The sequence below is a fragment of the Ptiloglossa arizonensis genome, chromosome 8, assembly GCF_051014685.1.
Source record: "Ptiloglossa arizonensis isolate GNS036 chromosome 8, iyPtiAriz1_principal, whole genome shotgun sequence".
In the NCBI taxonomy this organism is placed as follows: Eukaryota; Metazoa; Arthropoda; class Insecta; order Hymenoptera; family Colletidae; genus Ptiloglossa; species Ptiloglossa arizonensis.
Window position 1 is genome coordinate 22,737,224 of NC_135055.1, and position 17,261 is coordinate 22,754,484.

At 35.1% G+C, this 17,261-nt stretch overlaps 4 protein-coding genes across 6 annotated transcripts; 2 read left to right on the top strand and 2 right to left on the bottom strand.

Annotated features, from left to right (window-relative positions):
- Nucleotides 1-101: 101 nt before the first annotated feature.
- LOC143149879 (uncharacterized) lies at nucleotides 102-7,026 on the bottom strand. Its single transcript, XM_076317656.1, has 3 exons — nucleotides 6,625-7,026; nucleotides 2,042-2,216; nucleotides 102-1,905 (listed from the first exon to the last, which is right to left on the bottom strand). The coding sequence occupies exons 1-3, from the start codon at nucleotides 6,730-6,732 to the stop codon at nucleotides 1,838-1,840; spliced, it is 351 nt and encodes a 116-aa protein (XP_076173771.1). The 5' UTR covers nucleotides 6,733-7,026; the 3' UTR covers nucleotides 102-1,837.
- A 1,210-nt stretch (nucleotides 7,027-8,236) lies between these two features.
- Nucleotides 8,237-9,226, top strand: Rpl36a (ribosomal protein L36A). Of its 2 annotated transcripts, none has more exons than XM_076317658.1 (4): nucleotides 8,237-8,261; nucleotides 8,632-8,805; nucleotides 8,935-9,051; nucleotides 9,138-9,226. In XM_076317658.1, the coding sequence occupies exons 1-4, from the start codon at nucleotides 8,259-8,261 to the stop codon at nucleotides 9,156-9,158; spliced, it is 315 nt and encodes a 104-aa protein (XP_076173773.1). In that variant the 5' UTR covers nucleotides 8,237-8,258; the 3' UTR covers nucleotides 9,159-9,226. The 2 variants fall into 2 exon arrangements, with proteins under 2 accessions (XP_076173773.1, XP_076173772.1); XM_076317657.1 differs by lacking the exon at nucleotides 8,237-8,261 and adding an exon at nucleotides 8,312-8,341.
- Nucleotides 9,227-9,287: 61 nt separating this feature from the next.
- Ccdc53 (Coiled-coil domain containing 53) lies at nucleotides 9,288-10,780 on the bottom strand. The gene is given in 5 exon segments (XM_076317654.1): nucleotides 9,288-9,348; nucleotides 9,608-9,733; nucleotides 9,735-9,874; nucleotides 9,953-10,117; nucleotides 10,223-10,780. Coding segments are annotated over 5 exon segments (528 nt in total). The 5' UTR covers nucleotides 10,274-10,780; the 3' UTR covers nucleotides 9,288-9,302.
- A 19-nt stretch (nucleotides 10,781-10,799) lies between these two features.
- Nucleotides 10,800-17,067, top strand: Tnpo-sr (transportin 3). 2 transcript variants are annotated; one of them, XM_076317625.1, is made up of 20 exons: nucleotides 10,800-11,147; nucleotides 11,439-11,642; nucleotides 11,769-11,926; nucleotides 12,020-12,092; nucleotides 12,190-12,321; nucleotides 12,386-12,603; nucleotides 12,700-12,844; nucleotides 12,915-13,061; nucleotides 13,138-13,373; nucleotides 13,459-13,598; nucleotides 13,679-13,870; nucleotides 13,950-14,188; nucleotides 14,276-14,416; nucleotides 14,478-14,689; nucleotides 14,771-14,927; nucleotides 14,997-15,164; nucleotides 15,248-15,360; nucleotides 15,461-15,507; nucleotides 15,585-15,643; nucleotides 16,118-17,067. In XM_076317625.1, the coding sequence occupies exons 1-19, from the start codon at nucleotides 11,031-11,033 to the stop codon at nucleotides 15,596-15,598; spliced, it is 2,853 nt and encodes a 950-aa protein (XP_076173740.1). In that variant the 5' UTR covers nucleotides 10,800-11,030; the 3' UTR covers nucleotides 15,599-15,643; nucleotides 16,118-17,067. The 2 variants fall into 2 exon arrangements, with proteins under 2 accessions (XP_076173740.1, XP_076173739.1); XM_076317624.1 differs by lacking the exon at nucleotides 16,118-17,067 and having other exon boundaries at nucleotides 15,585-15,702.
- The last annotated feature ends 194 nt before the right edge of the window (nucleotides 17,068-17,261 follow it).

Sequence of the window (17,261 nt, forward strand, 5' to 3'; positions counted from 1 at the left end):
CATTACTACTCACGAGAACGAATCATTTTCTCTGATCTAACTGCGTTTTATTTAACTATCTCATTCGAAAATATTTGTACATTAAAACGTGGGACATCGTCTCGCATTCAAATTATCGTTACTTTTATTTATTATGCAGCTATGGTACAATGGTATCGTAACCGCAATGTCTCTTCACCCTTTCTTGTCTACCAGTCTCCCGAAATAAGTGCTGACATGGACATTTCATTTGCAACGATCCACCGACTCTAGCACAAAGAGCATCTTTCCATTGCTGGTAACCAGTGAATTGCGTAAACTCATTTAAAAAATTATGTGATACCATTAGTAATTTCCACGGCTATGTATCGTCGTTAGTAAGACACTGATCACCGTATACAGGGGAACTGTCGTAGTAAAGAATACTGTTACTCGTTCTGCAACAGTCAACGAATCATTGTTATAAGTAGTCCATGACAATGAAGTCAAAATAAAACCACAGTATGTAAAATACAAATGAATTACGCTCGAATAAGAGCAATCGAATAGGGAGAGTATACTTGTCGATTTCTCAATCGTCGGTTGCTTGGCATTGTCTTCAACGATTTTTGAAACGCACTGCACGACTCAACTTAAAGTTGCTACGTAAATACATAAACTTATACAGTGTATAAATGGAATAGCTTCTTCAAAGAAATAAAATATTATTCTGCGGTTCTTTCACCTTGTAAACTAAAGATTCTCTCCCTATTCTATGCCCTAAGCCTAAAGTGTAACACCTCTCCACATTACATTACGTTACGTTACGTTACGTTACATAATATTATCGTTAATAATAAAATGTTTCTTATTCCATAACTTTATACATGCTATGTATAATTATTATGCAATGTTAAAGTCACACATTACACATCCACACTACCCAGCGCGAGCGTTCTATTAACCTTAATTCCTGTTTTTAAATGAAACAGGAGCACGAAGCAGTTTTAAGACTATTTAAAATCCTTCTTAGTATACATTTGAATATCGAGATGTTCTTCCGACTTTGTGTATTTATTTATTTTCCTATTTTTGTTCCTTTACGCATCTTTTGACTCATTTTATTTATTTTTCTTCTTTTTAGCCGCTCGCGCTCCTACAATGTCATTGCAAATACACATATAAATCGAGAAAAGGAAAATCAATCACGCGCACAAGGTGAGAGACATTCGTCGAACTACAAACGTAAATTTGATTTCAAATGTAAAAAAATCACCCACAAATGTTCATTTTACACTATTTAAATACAATAGAGCTTTTTATATCTTAAATAAGTTTCCGTTATAAAACTGTCCCGCGAAGAAAGCCAGATGACAGCAAATACCAGTTAGTAGGTGGTTTGGATAAAACGATAAATTCGCCTTGGGAACGTTACAATGTACCAATGCACGGCTGCGCACTAAGTACTTAAGATATTTAAACGGAATCGACGTTCATAGGCTCCGCACGACGAATATATGGTTTTCTATTCAAACTACCTAACAGCATTTGGTGATGGCTAGACGACCAGAATTGCGAAGAGCCAAGACAGTAGAATTGCGGCTGCTTCTAATGCGTGTCAGCCCACCACAACTCCGGTGAAGTGGTAATTTTTATTTGTAGGTCGGGAGGTTCCAGCAATACGGTTTCGGGCACGATGGATATCAACATTGCTACCAACCACTCAATATGAGAGTAAGTGTTTGCTGAGAAGACTGTCGAAGATCGACAACGACGACAACGACGACGACGACGACGACGACGACGACGACGACGACGACAACGACGCCATGTGCCTACCTCCTCCCTTCTTACTTACATACCTCCTTCCCTTCTTTCATTATGCGTCTTCCTCTTCGTCCTCTACTTCTCCTTCTACTTCACCTTCTACGTCATCCTCCTCTTCGTCTGCAAACAAAAAAACGTTCAAGTGAAATATATTTACCTAAGCGCGGAATATCGATTCGTGTAGGTACCGTGCGAACCAATAATCCCACCGATGATAACATAGATTCATGAGATTACTGGAAAATTCTTTGCCTACCTTCACCCTCTTCTAAATCTTCCTCGCCTTCTGGCATGTCGTCATCCTCGTCGTCTTCTTCACCATCGCCATCCACTTCTTCCTCTTCTTCCACTTCCTCTTCTATTTCTTCTTCCTCCACCTCTCCATCACCGTTCTCCTCCTTCTTCTGTTTCTTTGTTTCATCATTCTTTTCCTGTAATATAAAATTATGAAATTACATTTCAATAACAAAATTCAATTCCACAATACATGTACGTGAGCATGCGCGCGTGTTACACAGATTTGAAAATCATTTGTATATTTGTACTTTTTATAACATTAACAAAAATAGAAATTAACCACTTCCGTTTGAACACTTGTTTCCGTATCCTCTAAGTTAATCGCTCTAGAAAGAAGTGGGGGAACTTCACGCATAGGGGAAACCCTGACAACGACCGAAAGATAAAGAGGAGGGGAGAACGCAACGGATGAAGAGGATTCCCTTCCCGCCAAGAAACGTAAGGACATGGAAAGAAAAGTAGAGGGGACCTTCCGTTAAAATATGGCGGAACAGGAATACACAAAGAACGATGGGGGGAATTATATTCGCTAGAGAACACTGCAAGTACAAAAAGGTTACTATTAAAAGCAGTAAGCAAAAAGAAAGAAACATACACCTCTACATACGTACAATTAGAGTTAAAACAAACACAACCAGTCCTATAGATAAAAACTGAATAAATCCGTATTTCTGTTTAAAAGAAATTTTATCATTTTTTTTTTGTACGAATTATATTATTTCGTATCTATTTGCTAAATATATAATAGTAATTTCATTTATTCGTTCAACAATTTTTAATATAATGTGTACGCAAATTTGTACTCTTAATTCTTTATTTATTCTTAAATTGAATGCTTAGTGCATTGAAAGTTCAATCTTATCAAGTTGCGTTGGTGAGAAGCGCAAGGTGAACAAGGTTTGTATCGAATCGCAGTCGTGATAAACGAAAATGAATCCACGGTTTTGAAAAGTACACGGTGATTTCGCACGATCCTCGAAATGCCGGTACACCTTAAACTCGTGTTCATACAGCGTTACTCGTGATCAGGGTGGTGGATCGTCGTAAAGGTATACACGCGCCGTGTGTATTGGCGGCATGAGGAAAGAGGGCATAGAAAACTCGCAGAGCTGCATCGTCCAATCAAAGGGAGGAATCGCGTAAGACAAAGTGGGGGAAATATAGGGATTGGCAGACGCTACGACACATGTTTGTAGAAGGGATGTGTTCGTGCTGCGTAAAGCGGGCGAAAGGGGAAGGGTGGGGAAGAGAGAACGAAACAGCGTGCCGTGTATCGTGCACAGAGCGCCTAAGCCGCTACGGTTTGAAATAAAGTACAGAGTAAAAAAAAAAAAGAATATATAATCTATATTTCAAATTGCAAGAGCAAATAAAACACGTACATGCTAAAATAAACAAATTCCGACACTCTCTAATCGTCGGACGTTAAAAGTTGTAACATCATCGAGTCCGCGTCGCTTCAAGGTAACTGTCTCATATTATCAAGCGTCTTTATCAAAAGAAACGTAATATCTCGTTTCATAAACTTCCAGTCTAAGCATATAGTACCAATATCGTTTGGAGTAGTTAATCGTGCTAATATAAGCAATGGAATGTCCAACTTAATATTGTTTACAGACAATTATGGATGGAACGCGAATGAAATGTACATTGATTACTTGGATACTGTTATGGCATATCGAACGATGAAAAAACAGCTTGTCTGTGAAATTCGACGCGCTTTCTTCGAACTAGAATCTGTTGGCAACTGCTGCCGCTATACATTCATGGCGTTGTCGGGTAGTTTACAACGAACGGCAAGTGACAGTGACGTACAGACGCCAGTGGTCACGAAATGACGATGCTGCCTGTTATCCCACAGACACGATTACCTATCGACTTGTTATTAATCACGAGGTCTTTGCAGATAACCCAACGTTCATAACCTATCGTATAGACTCATTTTCGCTCGATTCTCTCGGTCGTTCGGGTAAGCCATGAACAATCGTTATATAATTCTTCTGTAACACGCATTAATTTGACCATGTTCGAGTTACTAGAAGTGCCTCTGTTTGCCAATGAAAAACAAAGTTGTCTATTTGAGAGGAAAGAACTCATTGAATGTTATGAAAGATAGAAAAAAACGCGTAATAATAATTCGAGCTAAGGATAAAGACGTAATTAACGATCATTGCAACGAACGTCTCTCTTATTAAGTTCACCATTGAATTAGGTTAAGTATATTGAAAGTAATAAATTAATCGGCAAATATCGAATCGGTACACGTTTATACGATCATCCACAAATGGTTTGCATTAGACGTTAACAAATCGACACATTTACGCTATTTACAAATTACCGTAAATCACTTTAATTTTTTACACAGAATTTATTACGTCAAGTAAACGTAACTTTCTGATTCATACATGCGAGCTGATAAATCTTGTAAAAATGTATTAGATAAAATGGATACTTTTAAATTTGAGTCATTTGTAACTCCCGCCTTTTTCCTCTCCTTCCACGTTCTCATTAATCCATACGCGCTTGCGTCACAGGGTGTCTACGAGTACTAGATAATATTCAACGAATTTACTACGTAACTACGTAATCGGAGTACAACAATGATATATCAATCGGCAGAGTAAAAATGAATTTGAAGACTATGAATACATTGAAAAGAACTTAATACTGAATTTTGACAATCTTAAAACGTAACGTAAAAAAGAATACGTAGCTAAGTGTTATTGTATTCTTCTCGTTTTTCAACTGCTGAATAAACAAATTTGGAGAGGCATGATGATAATAATAATAATGATGATGATGATGATGATGATAATGATGATGTTACAATTTGTTTTAAAGCAGCTACACGGTCGTGGTTTCCACGTGACATACTCTTGCCGCTGCGCGAAGACGCCACACCACACCACGGACTTTCTACGTTACGTACCGACGAGAGTGTGATACCGGCATTTTCGGCAACGCATTTCACCTCGCAACTCCCATAATAGAGGCGGTCGTACAACGCGTATTATTGACTAAAAATAAGCTACTCCTATCAGGACACGCTAAACGACGTTCCGATTTAAGATGAAAAATCGCATCGATGTTTTCTCGAAGGTTCGTAACACCGCGCGGTATACTACGAAAGAATAGGGAGGCAGGAGAGACACGGGTATATAATACATGGCGTTGCCGCTGGCTGCGCGCGTGGGGTTCTCGAGGGAAAGAGAGATAGAGAGTCGAACACCGGTAGACTCGAGGACAGGAGGGAGGGGGGAGAGATAGAGACAGAAGCAAAGCGAGAAGGAAGCCTTCGGCGCGGTGTTTATGCACGCAGATCGGTAAACAATTTCAGAGCAACACGTCGACCTGAAAGAGATATGTGTTAGTCTATCGATCGTCCGTCAGACACGATTAACCCTCTTACAACGAATTATCGATCAATTACGACACAGAAAGGGAGAGAGCGATAGATATACAGTGAAGGAGACGAGAGGATGAAGGAAGGGAGAGAAGATGAAACGAGTAAGAGCGAGAGGGCACAATGAACGCGGGCTTGGTTTCGGGCGCCATAATGGAAACCCACGGCGGTGGTGGTGGCGGCGGCAGCAACGGCGGTAGGAAAAATGCGCGGGATGCTCGCTTTTCCTACCTATAACTCCCATATTCTAGATTAAAAATGGCGTCCATCTTGTATAATAGATAGAATGCCTTAGCTATGTAAATCATATTTGCGACGGAATTCTTTCGAAACACCGCGTAAGCTATTACGTTACAAAAACGTATAATAACGAAAGCATACGAAACGAGCACATGGCGCTAGTAGCCAGGATCCCGCCCGAATTTTACATTCACTTTATTAACAAGGTACGAATGAAACGAAGTTGATTCCGATATTAGCTGGTACCGTGAAATCCAGATCGGTAATTATAGACGGCATTGTAAAGACAGGGGTGATCAACCGAATGAACCATCGTGCTCGTGGTAGCCACGCGAAATACGATGGCGTCCCTCGACTTCGATTCGAAAAAACATCACGCGTTGTGTGTACACGCTTCGAAATGTTTTGGGGGGAAAACGAGGGAAACGATAATGTTTCTCGACACCATGAAAACATAAAATCTAGCAAAAATGCCGGCCGGCATCCTATCTTCTTCCGCGCCGTCAATCGGCCGAAACGGCCACTCGACTGCCCGCCCACCAGTTTGTTCCCGAGAGTACGACGATATCGCGTACGAACTTTCAAAACCGTGTATCCTCGGAATACGAAACGCGGCTAATATCCACGCGTAAACCCTGCGAGCGGGAAAATCCAATTGTGGTAACAATCACGATTACAAGAATTACGATCAGCTTGCATTATGAATGTGATGATTCCGTGAAATTGTAGCCGATGCCGTGACCGAGCAGCGTGGCGCGGAAGCGTGGTGTAAACCGGCGTGTAGTGTGTACGTATTTTCGAGTGTACATATATACCTACATATCAATCGCGATAATTGATCATACAAATAATATTTTGAGAATTCGAGTGAAAAACAGAAAAAACAAGACACGGCTCACCTCAGCCGGCCTCTTGATTCCTTTGATCTCGCACTTCGCGTCCCCGGAAGCCTTGTCGTTCTCGGTCACCTTCTCGACAGCGACCTCGTTGTTCGTCTTAGTGCTCATGGTGGATACGTGCGCGTTGGGCAAGATGCCTGCGTGTCCGCTTACAAAACGGTGGAAAAAGATAGAGCGGTGCGTGTGTACACGTAACGTAACTCAGTGTCCTCGCGCGGCGTCGGTTTCCGGCGAAATGCCCGAGAGAGCAGCGTCGTCAGGCGAAAACCCAAGGGGCAGAGGGGGGAGTGAGAGAAAGAGAGAGAGGGGAAAGGAGGGTGAGACAGAGTCGAACCAGTCAGGAGTGGAGAGTGCCGTGTACTGACGACTGTGGCGCGAATAGCGCAAAGCGGACTACTACCCGGTCTCGGTTCGCTCCTAGCACATCCAACCTGGCTTTGTTCAAAAATGAAGATGGCGCGGGTTTGAAACTCGATAAATGCCTGATTGGTTGAAACCTTAATGCACTTTCGGGACGTGTCACTGCAGCTAATTTGGAACTTTATAACGCTACATAAACTTTTATTATTTCTTGTGAACGTTTCCCACGTAATGCATCCACCTGACGTATAAATAAAATTAAATCCTGCGGAGGACGAGGGGTTCGAGAGTTCGTGGCCTTGGTTTGCCGTCTGGTTCGAGGCTAAGTCGCTTAATTCAAATAAGCTCCGACGTTGCAAAACATTTATATCCTTTTTGAACACCAACTTCGCGAAAAATCGATAAATATACCGTGTAAAAGACAAATTTTATATAGGAAAATATAATTGTTCTTATGTAGATCCGAAATTAAGTACTTGACTCGGGTGTTTTAAGGTAATATACCCTGGACATCGTGGCGGGAATTATTCTATAGGTAAAAGAGTCAGGCTTTTTGAATGACGCAGACGCACACCTGTCGCCCAAAATTTAACATCGAATGTACCACTTTGTGGATTCCTAAGGTTTTTGACTTACATAAAGCAGTTTTTAACCTCATAAAATATATACTAATCTTTTTCTATAATCAAATCGAAATTAAAAAAGATCATGATCGTAACAAAATAATCTAAATAATTATGTACAATCATTAATGTTTAGCTTCATAAGGAAACACCAAACGGAAGAAGTATAGTTACACTTTGGTAGAGTGTGTTTCTAGTTTATGAATTTATATATAGTTTTTTTAATTTTTATATAATTTTAGATATACAAAAGTGGTATTACATTGTTAAAATAATTAATTACTTATAAATAGTAAATGATGATAAATAAAAAAAAAATATTATAGCATAATTACTGTTATTGATTGGACATCTTATATGTTAAACCGATTTTGACGCTGGCTGTTAATGGCGTATATGCAATCGAAATTTCGTGTTTGAAGGAATTAAAAACAATTGTATTGATTTTTTTTATAATTTTATACGAATTGAATTTTAAAAAGTAGTGTAGCGTTAAGCATTACATTAATATTTATACACTTAAGTGAAAGAAAAACATTAAATTTCTAAATTTTATTCAACGTATAACAACATGCGCATGCGCGTTATGTATATACTATACATGCCAGTTTCCGGTTAAAATATATTTCCTTTCCTTTCTAAACATCCAAGATGGTAGGTAAATCCTCAATTGAAAGTATGTGTAATTCATCTAAAATTATGCTTATAATCCTTGAGTAATGTTACTTCTGAGGGTTAGTCTTGTAACATAGATTTCGCTTGCTGAAAAATGAATAAAATAGTTTATATTTTCGTCTAATATGAGTATCTGTTAAATCAGTGAGAACATAACCTCGAAAAGTGACATGAGATTCGTATATAGTATTATTCTTTTTTGAGGAAAAATAAAAATGATTAAACAAGGATGAACTAACCAAACGTATAAAAAAAATAATATTAATTTAAAATGTATAAATTGTATTCTGTGTTTACACAAAAATAAACAAAATTACAAAAATAATTTTGTACATTCTTGTGTTTTTAGGTGAATGTACCGAAACAGAGGCGCACTTTTTGCAAAAAATGCAAAGTACATAAGCCCCATAAAGTGACACAGTACAAAAAAAGCAAAGAACGACATGCATCACAAGGCAGAAGACGTTATGACCGTAAACAACAAGGATTTGGTGGCCAAACTAAACCTATATTCAGAAAGAAGGTCCGTTTAGTGAAATACTGATTAATTACGATCAGATATGTTTCTGAGTTTTATTTACTTATATTTATAACGTAAAATCTAAGTGAAAAGGTATTATTCTGTGATAACAATTTGATATATTTCTTATAGGCAAAAACTACAAAGAAAATTGTGTTAAGAATGGAATGCACAGAGTGCAAGTATAGGAAACAAATTCCCCTTAAAAGATGTAAGCATTTTGAATTAGGGGGTGATAAGAAAAGAAAGGTAAGTACCTTACGTTTAATATTTACTAAAAGATTCTTTTAAAATATCAAAGTTAATTAATGTAATCTTTAAAATGTTCTTTCCAGGGACAAATGATCCAGTTCTAGGGTGAAGTTATGTATATTAACTTTCTGTATGTATTTACTAAGGAATGAAATAAATCTTTTCGAATTTGTATAGTTTATTTTATTAATTGTATTTTATAATGCAAAAATATTTTTCATGCTTAATGTATAAACACAACTAAATATTTAATCTCCTTCTTCTTGTTGCTTAGAAACTATTTGCTGGGAATTGCTGTTAAGATAAAAAATAAAAACTGTAAATTTACTGAATCATATTGTTGAATGAAAAGTAACATCGAGATTGCACAAAAAAAAATTGGAAGCATTGTTTCATTGTAAAATTATAGTATTATATTTACATTAATATTCCAATTTGCCTATACTTTCTCAACAGGTTTCATTACACTTAAAAAATACATTTACAGCAACTCTTATTGTCATTATATTTTATTACAAATTTCAACTTCAATTTGTTAAATTTTAGAACTTACTCTAATATAGATGAATCCGATCCTTTTAACTTCATCTTTGCCTTAATTGCTGTTTTCGCTATACCAACATGTATCATTTTGATATATTTCTCACAAGGCGGATCTTCATTTACTGACTGTTGCTCGGTTTATATTTTTAGGCTCATCCGTGATAGTATCAGGCTCGTCTACTTTAAATACAATTTTTTCTGCCTGTTTATTGTCATCACTTTCTGCATGACCCTCTGAATCGTGTTGATTTTGTTCCGGACTAGGAACAGATGATAGCTATAAAAAACATAAATTTTTAGAAATCATAAATCTTTTGAATCTTACTCTAATTTGAGTTTGTCGATTTTTATGTACCCAAGATTCTAAAATTTCTAGTGAAGCTTCTATCCTCTGTAACTTATTTTCAAATTCGAATAATCTCTCTTCGCAGGATAATGCAAATTTATTGAGGAATGTCACAGTATGCCCAATGAAATGATTTATAAACGCAATAGTTCGTTTTTGGTTAATTGGTGGAACCTAAAATGAAAAAACATTAACTAAATTTAATAGAAACGTGAAACATTTTTCAGTATAATATATAAACACTAATAAAAATTTAAAATTGAAGACCAATATTTGCACCTTCGTGTAATCGATAGTTGGCTCGATTATCGGAATTTTATAATCATTCATTGTATTTTTCAAATGTTATTTCTTGTGTTTGTTGACCAACTGTCAAACGTCATAAACTTCCGATGCATTGCTCCCACAGATCATGTAGGACTCATGGTAGGATGGTGTATAACTAAGAACCGAAATTTCTCAACTATAGTGGGTACACGTATTTTCCTGTGAAACACTCGGCAGATAACGTACAGACGGCGGGGTGTTTAAAAGTGTTTTATATTACAAATCATTTGAAAATTCACGATTTACAAATACCAAGTGAAAAATAATTTTAACGCATCATGATTAAAATTGCAATTAATTCATAATTGTGATTTGTTAGTATGTTTTATACTAAGGCTAAAATTTACACGGAGTATCATAAAATATTAAACGTAAGAATAAAATCCTTGCTTCTATATAACATTCTCCTAGTACACTTCCACTTAATGAGGATACAATAGTTTATATAATTTTTAATCCAGCTATTAATCTGTGAACAAAATTTCATATAGTATATACAAAAGAACGAATTTCTTATCAGCGGACATCTTCCATATCGTACGTGTTTTAGGTGACTCGTTCAATCAGAATTTAAAGAACAAAAATTATTTGTTGTAAGTCGATAAAGTAGAATATGCGCTGACAGCGTGAACGAGAACTTTTTAGTGGCTTTACAGGTTGGACTTATAGGTTGGATGTAGGTCTAGTAAACGCGACTGATCTGTTGTCAGTGGGAATTAACTGTATGGAGATTACAGGGAAAAGGATTATTTTTTGAAGAATGGAGTCACCACCGGACCTGGAAACTGTTTACCAGGCTGTGTATTCTTTGTATAATAATTCGAATCCTTCGGGACCAGGAAAAACGTCTCAATGGTTGGACGAATTACAAAAATCGGTGAGTTATTTGTTAGCGGCCTTTTAGCTAGTACTATCATGTATTTTCTGATCTTATATATTTTGCATAGACTAAACCCTGTTGTCATGTTGATCGTATTCTCATTGTTACATACCTATTAAAAAAACTACATAAAATAACAGTTAAAAAATGTTAACAAATGAGACAGATTCTAACCTTAGATTTTAGACTGATCTAATTTTTGTGTAATAATGCTCGCAATTTACATGTAAAAATATAAATAGAAAAAAATTTTAATATAACAGTTGTAATATTTGTGTATTATTTTAGGTGTTCGCATGGAAAATAGCGGACGAAATGTTGCAGCAAAAGCGTGACGTTCAGTCCTGTTATTTCGCTGCACAAACAATGCGCACAAAAATACAATTATGCTTCCAAGAGTTACCTCCAGAGGCTCATATTTCTTTGAGAGATTCTTTAATGAATCACATATCACAAACTAATGAAAATACAAATTCTGCTATCGTTACACAGGTTTATATGCTACATAGTATCTTTTTATAACATAACATTTATATATTAACTATTCTCTAATTAAAAATAATTATTATTTCTTAATTAATGATGTTATAATAACAATAATAACAATTATTATTACAGTTGTGCCTAGCGTTGGCAGATCTCGCATTGCAAATGTCTTCTTGGCAAAAACCAGTTGTGGATTTAATTAATAGATTTGGTGGATCAACTACTAGTTTGTGGCCATTACTCGAAGTAATGACAGTATTACCAGAGGAAGTAAATTCACGATCCCTTAGGTAAAATAAGATCAAAAAAGTCTAAAATATAATGTGCTAGCAAACAGCTTTAATTGCATTAAATCAATTTTTAATTCAAATTAAATTGTACAGACTAGGAGCCAATCGCAGACAACACATATTACTTGAACTTAATGCAAGTGCCGACACAGTAACAGAATTTTTGGTGAGTAAGCATAAAAAATAAATTTATGGTTGTATGCTTTAATTCATTTTGTATTATTATTATTCTATAATGCGATTAACTTGCATTAAATTTTCAGAAAATGTGTCTAAAAAATGGTGGAGACAATGTACAAATTCGTGTTACAATTCTTAGATGTTTTACAAGTTGGATTGCAGTACATGCTATACCTCTTGTACCTACTAGTGACGTTATTGTATATACACTTCAAGTAAGTTTTTTTAATAATTGAAATTAATGTGGACTAGAAATGCAATGGTATACACACTTTTTAGATACTTGGAAACCACATGACTGGATCTCAATTACACGAAGCAGCTGCAGATTGCATATGTGTAATTTTACAAGTTCTAGAAGAAGATAGCAATAGCAATCGTGATAATAATAGCGAATCAAGTATACAGTTACAACAGCTGCAGCTATGGCTTTTCACTAGTGTAATGGCTTTAGAGCAACCATACCATTTATCTGTTGCACACGAAGACATGGACAAGTAAACTTTTTAATCTTTTTTATCTAATGAGAGACATAGGAGGACTTCAAGGTTATCTTAAATATTTACTTAGTCATTATAAAAAATACTGTTTAGGTCGATAAATTATTGTCGGATTTTTACGGAATTAGCCGAAACTTTCTTGGAAACAATGATAAACGGCTGTGTAGGAGGAAAGCAACATTATGCTATCAAAATTCTTGACCTTGTTTTAGTTTGTGTTGGACATCATGATTACGAGGTAAATATTTCTTTCTATGTTTCGTACCAATTGCTACTACCAATTACTGAAACAATATTATTCATATCAGGTGGCGCAAATAACTTTTAATCTATGGTACCGCTTATCTGAAATTCTTTACCAAAAAAACAGCGATGACCTTAATGCAGTGTTCCGACCTCATATTGAGAGATTAATTGGAGCATTATGTAGGCACTGCCAAATGGAACCAGATCATGTTAGTAACCATACCATTTGAAGTACTATAGTAATTTTGTTATATTAATATTAACGATATACATTTCCTTTAATAGCTGGGTCTAGTAGAAGAGGGTGCTGGCGGGGAAGAATTTGCGGATTTCAGAAATCGCGTTTCAGAACTAATAAAAGATGTCGTATTTGTAGTTGGAAGTAGTCATTGTTTCCGACAAATGTTTTCTTCCTTAACGGGTGGTCCTGGACCACAAGGTCAAACTAATCATGTATCCACATGGGATTCGACTGAAGCTGCTTTGTTTGTAATGCAAGCGGTAGCAAAAAATATTTTACCGTGAGTTTTTCCACGTGATATATGTTGGAATGTTTACACGGAATGTTTCTTTAAATTCAAAATTTATGATAATGTTTGTTTACAGAAAAGAAAATGACGTAGTTCCAAAAGTAGTAGAGGCTATTTTAAATTTACCTGAAAACACACACATAGCTGTTCGTCATACGAGTATTCTTTTATTAGGAGAACTTTGCGAATGGATAGATAATCATCCTCAGTCCTTAGGTAAAATTTGAAATATTATGTTTAGTGGGTATTTCAATACGTTTTCTGCATAAATCATTAATGAAAAATAATTGTTCTAGAACCTGTTTTAAACTTTCTCCTGACCTGCTTAAGTCAAAAAGGTTTAGGAAGTGCAGCTTGTGGTGCATTACTGAGTATATGTACAGCTTGTCCATTACATATGGCTTCACATTTCCCAGGACTATTGCAGATTGCACGTTCCCTTGACAGTTTTGCTATCAGTAATGATGCAGCTATCGGTCTACTTAAAGGTAAGATAACATATTATATATTTCCACGAATAAAATTATAAAAGGACATAGTAAGATATATTTTATTATTTTGCAATAGGGGTTGCAATAATTATGTCTAGTTTACCACGCGAAGAAATTACCCAAGCGATGAAGGAGTTATGTTGGTTCCAAGCTAGACCACTATGTGAAATTATGGAACGTAGAATTCCAATTGAAATAGGAACAAAGACTGATCCTGTGATATGGCTAGATAGATTAGCCGCTGTATTTAAACATACTGATCTTCGAATTGACGATCCTAACGAACCTCATCCTTGTCAAAGTGCGATCACAGAAGTAAGCTTTGTAATTAATAATACAGATGAAGTCTCATAATAGCAAGAAGATTAACATTTTTTATATTTATGTTACTATTGAGTATAGATGTGGCCGATATTGTCAAATGTATGTACAGCATATCAACATGATGCAAAATTGATGGAAAGATGCTGTCGCTGTTTGAGATTCGCTGTTCGTTGTGTAGGAAAACATTCCGCCCATCTTCTCGAACCACTTGTAAAACAGGTATTAAATAATTATAAATTGAAACGCATAGAATTTTATTAACTATTATGGAAAATTTCAGATCGTGCAATTATATGCAGCGCATCAACACAGCTGCTTTTTATACCTTGGTTCGATATTAGTTGATGAATATGCTACCGATTCAGAATGCGTTTCTGGTTTATTAGCAATGCTCGAAGCATTTATTGGGCCTACCTTTAATATTCTTCAACAACAGGATGGACTAAAGAATCATCCTGATACGGTGGACGATCTTTTTAGATTATGTGCTAGGTATATAGCTCTAATGTTCATATCATAATTAAGTAACATGTCATTTTTTGAACTTGCAAATATTTTTACTTTAAACAATAGGTTCCTTCAAAGAGCTCCTATCCCTTTCTTACACTCGGCTATAATAGGAAGTATAATTGACTGTGCCTTAATGGCCTGTAGTTTAGACCACAGAGATGCAAATGTTTCAGTAATGAAATTCTTTTACGATCTTTTACATTGCGGACGTAATCATGAGGTAATTGAATGGGAAATATTTTGTATCTTGGTTTCCATACAAATATTAATGTTCTTCTTCTCCTTCAAGAATCGATCAGATTACACGATACGACGAGAACTGGTACAACGCATATTAAGAGAAAAAGGACAAACGTTAGTCGTAAGACTACTCCATGCATCCGTATTCTCACTATCAACTTACATGTTGTCAGACGTAGCGGATGTTTTTGTTGAACTTTCTCTAACTAGTAGAGAAGTAAGGAGCACACAATACATTTCAGATTAAGTTAACAAATCTGTGGTAATTCTGTTACAATTAAAATAATATTTGTTCTTTAGTTGTTATCCAAATGGTTAGAAGAAGCCATCAAAACGATGCCCTCTCAAAATGCAGGTGGTTCTCCGACAGCACAACCCGAACAACTATTTGAATTTCATAGTACTGTTACAAGGTACATATAATTATGATTTTTTATGTTGTTGTTGTTTATTTATTTTTTTTTTTTTTTTTGATATATATGTATAATTCCATGTAAATTTTGTTATTTATAGGGCGGACACAGCGAAACCTGTGAATCATGCCTTACGAAATTTTGCACGTTTGTATCGTTGATGCATTTCGTTGTAAAAATTAAGGTCAAGAATGTCAAAATTATAAACAGCAAACTTCTTGCAGGATCCTTCATTTAATAAATACATTTGAAGGTATCAAAGAAACAAGATTATTGTAAAATGGTGAGTCTATGCTGTATAAATGTATTTATGAAAGTTTTAAATACTTTGTATTTGTTTACTATCTACACATTCCTTTGCAAAGTATGTAAAAATAATAAAGGTAAGCTAGCTTTCCTTCTTGTAAAATATATTTATTAATTTTACATAGAAGTAATGCATTTAATAACATTTTTATCGCGAACATTTTTTTTTCCATATAACGAATATGAAATAGAACTTCTTTATATGCTGCGTGCCTTTCAGTTATTTGTATTAATTTTGTGTACAGCATTTTTGCATTTGTTCCCTGTAATTTTTGAACATACAATACCCGTGGAAAGTGATATCCGGATTACCTATTACATTAGGTATATATCTAGTCAATTGTTCGAAGGTATTCAACATTATGCATACTTTGTAGATAACGTGCAGGTAGTAAACATTGGAAGAACAGAATGATTATATATTTTTGTGCTTTCCATCTTATTTACACAGACAACCTTACAATGGAATGCTATTAAATTACTCTGAAAACTATCAAATGTGTGCTATTCGATTTATCATACATAAAAATGTATTAAGTTAGGTAATATTATTTTATGTTTTTAATACTCCAACTGTCCTGTCTCGAGATATCACTTCCAGACGTGAGTTTTCTTACCTTATATGACTAATAACATGGAGAGCAAATAATGTAATTTACAAAAACGAATTTTTAGCGAGCGTCTAGCAGATAAACTATAAGACTACATAAAAATGATAAAATAAATAAGAAGGCATACAACACAATACAAATCAATGTGTGTACGTGCTGCAAACATGAATGATATGTATGAACTTCACCCGATAAAATGTAAAGCTTGTTCACACTTGTGTATCTCTTTTCATGTGTCTTGCAAAATATAATTTTATAAATCTAGACGATGTTTAAGATTAATAAGATGTGATATATTACAATGATATTGTGAGACGAAACATATATGTGTCATATTTCTATTATACGAATTTGAAAGTGAATTCCTTAATAGATCTAAACATTGTTAATATTTAAGTTGATTTTTGCCCTGGTATACAGTTATGACCGTATGTTTTGATTCTGAGCGATATCACAGTATGTATACATGTGTAGAAAATGTGTGAGTATGACAGTGAATCTGATAAAAGTATAAGAACAACACAATCATTCATTAAATGCAAAATAAACGAAAAATACACACTCATTTTACACGATAGTTAATTTTAAGTGTACAAATACTTTACATATACAAGACATGTAATTTTTTGCAAAGCGTTAATGTACAGATAAGATAATGAAAATAAGCATTATTATTGGTAAGAATATCATTTGTAACGTAAGGTTGAAAATGATTAAACTGTACGAATATTTTGATGACTATTTAGTATTAATTTTAGCATTTACGCTAATGTTTCGCTTTATAATAACAAATTTCCGACGTATTTCAAATAAAATTATATTTTTTACTTAAAAAATGAATATTTAATCATAATTAATACGACAAAGAGGTTAACAATGGGGTAAAGAATAACTCATCGTCCTTACTTTTTTCCGCGGTGAAAAAAGGACAAAATACATGTACATATGTATATATGTATATATGTATATTTGTATATATTTATA

Excerpts from the sequence above, each read along its gene's own strand:
- Rpl36a (XM_076317657.1), top strand. Across the intron at positions 8,806-8,934 it reads AACCTATATTCAGAAAGAAG|GCAAAAACTACAAAGAAAAT; the intron begins GTCCGTTTAGTG and ends TATTTCTTATAG. Across the intron at positions 9,052-9,137 it reads GGGGTGATAAGAAAAGAAAG|GGACAAATGATCCAGTTCTA; the intron begins GTAAGTACCTTA and ends TGTTCTTTCCAG.
- LOC143149879 (XM_076317656.1), bottom strand. The coding sequence starts at position 6,732 with ATGAGCACTAAGACGAACAACGAGGTCGCTGTCGAGAAGGTGACCGAG. Across the intron at positions 2,217-6,624 it reads GAATCAAGAGGCCGGCTGAG|GAAAAGAATGATGAAACAAA; the intron begins GTGAGCCGTGTC and ends TTTATATTACAG. Across the intron at positions 1,906-2,041 it reads AGATTTAGAAGAGGGTGAAG|ACGAAGAGGAGGATGACGTA; the intron begins GTAGGCAAAGAA and ends TTTTGTTTGCAG.
- Tnpo-sr (XM_076317625.1), top strand. The coding sequence starts at position 11,031 with ATGGAGTCACCACCGGACCTGGAAACTGTTTACCAGGCTGTGTATTCT. Across the intron at positions 12,604-12,699 it reads GCACACGAAGACATGGACAA|GTCGATAAATTATTGTCGGA; the intron begins GTAAACTTTTTA and ends AATACTGTTTAG. Across the intron at positions 15,361-15,460 it reads TTTCATAGTACTGTTACAAG|GGCGGACACAGCGAAACCTG; the intron begins GTACATATAATT and ends TGTTATTTATAG.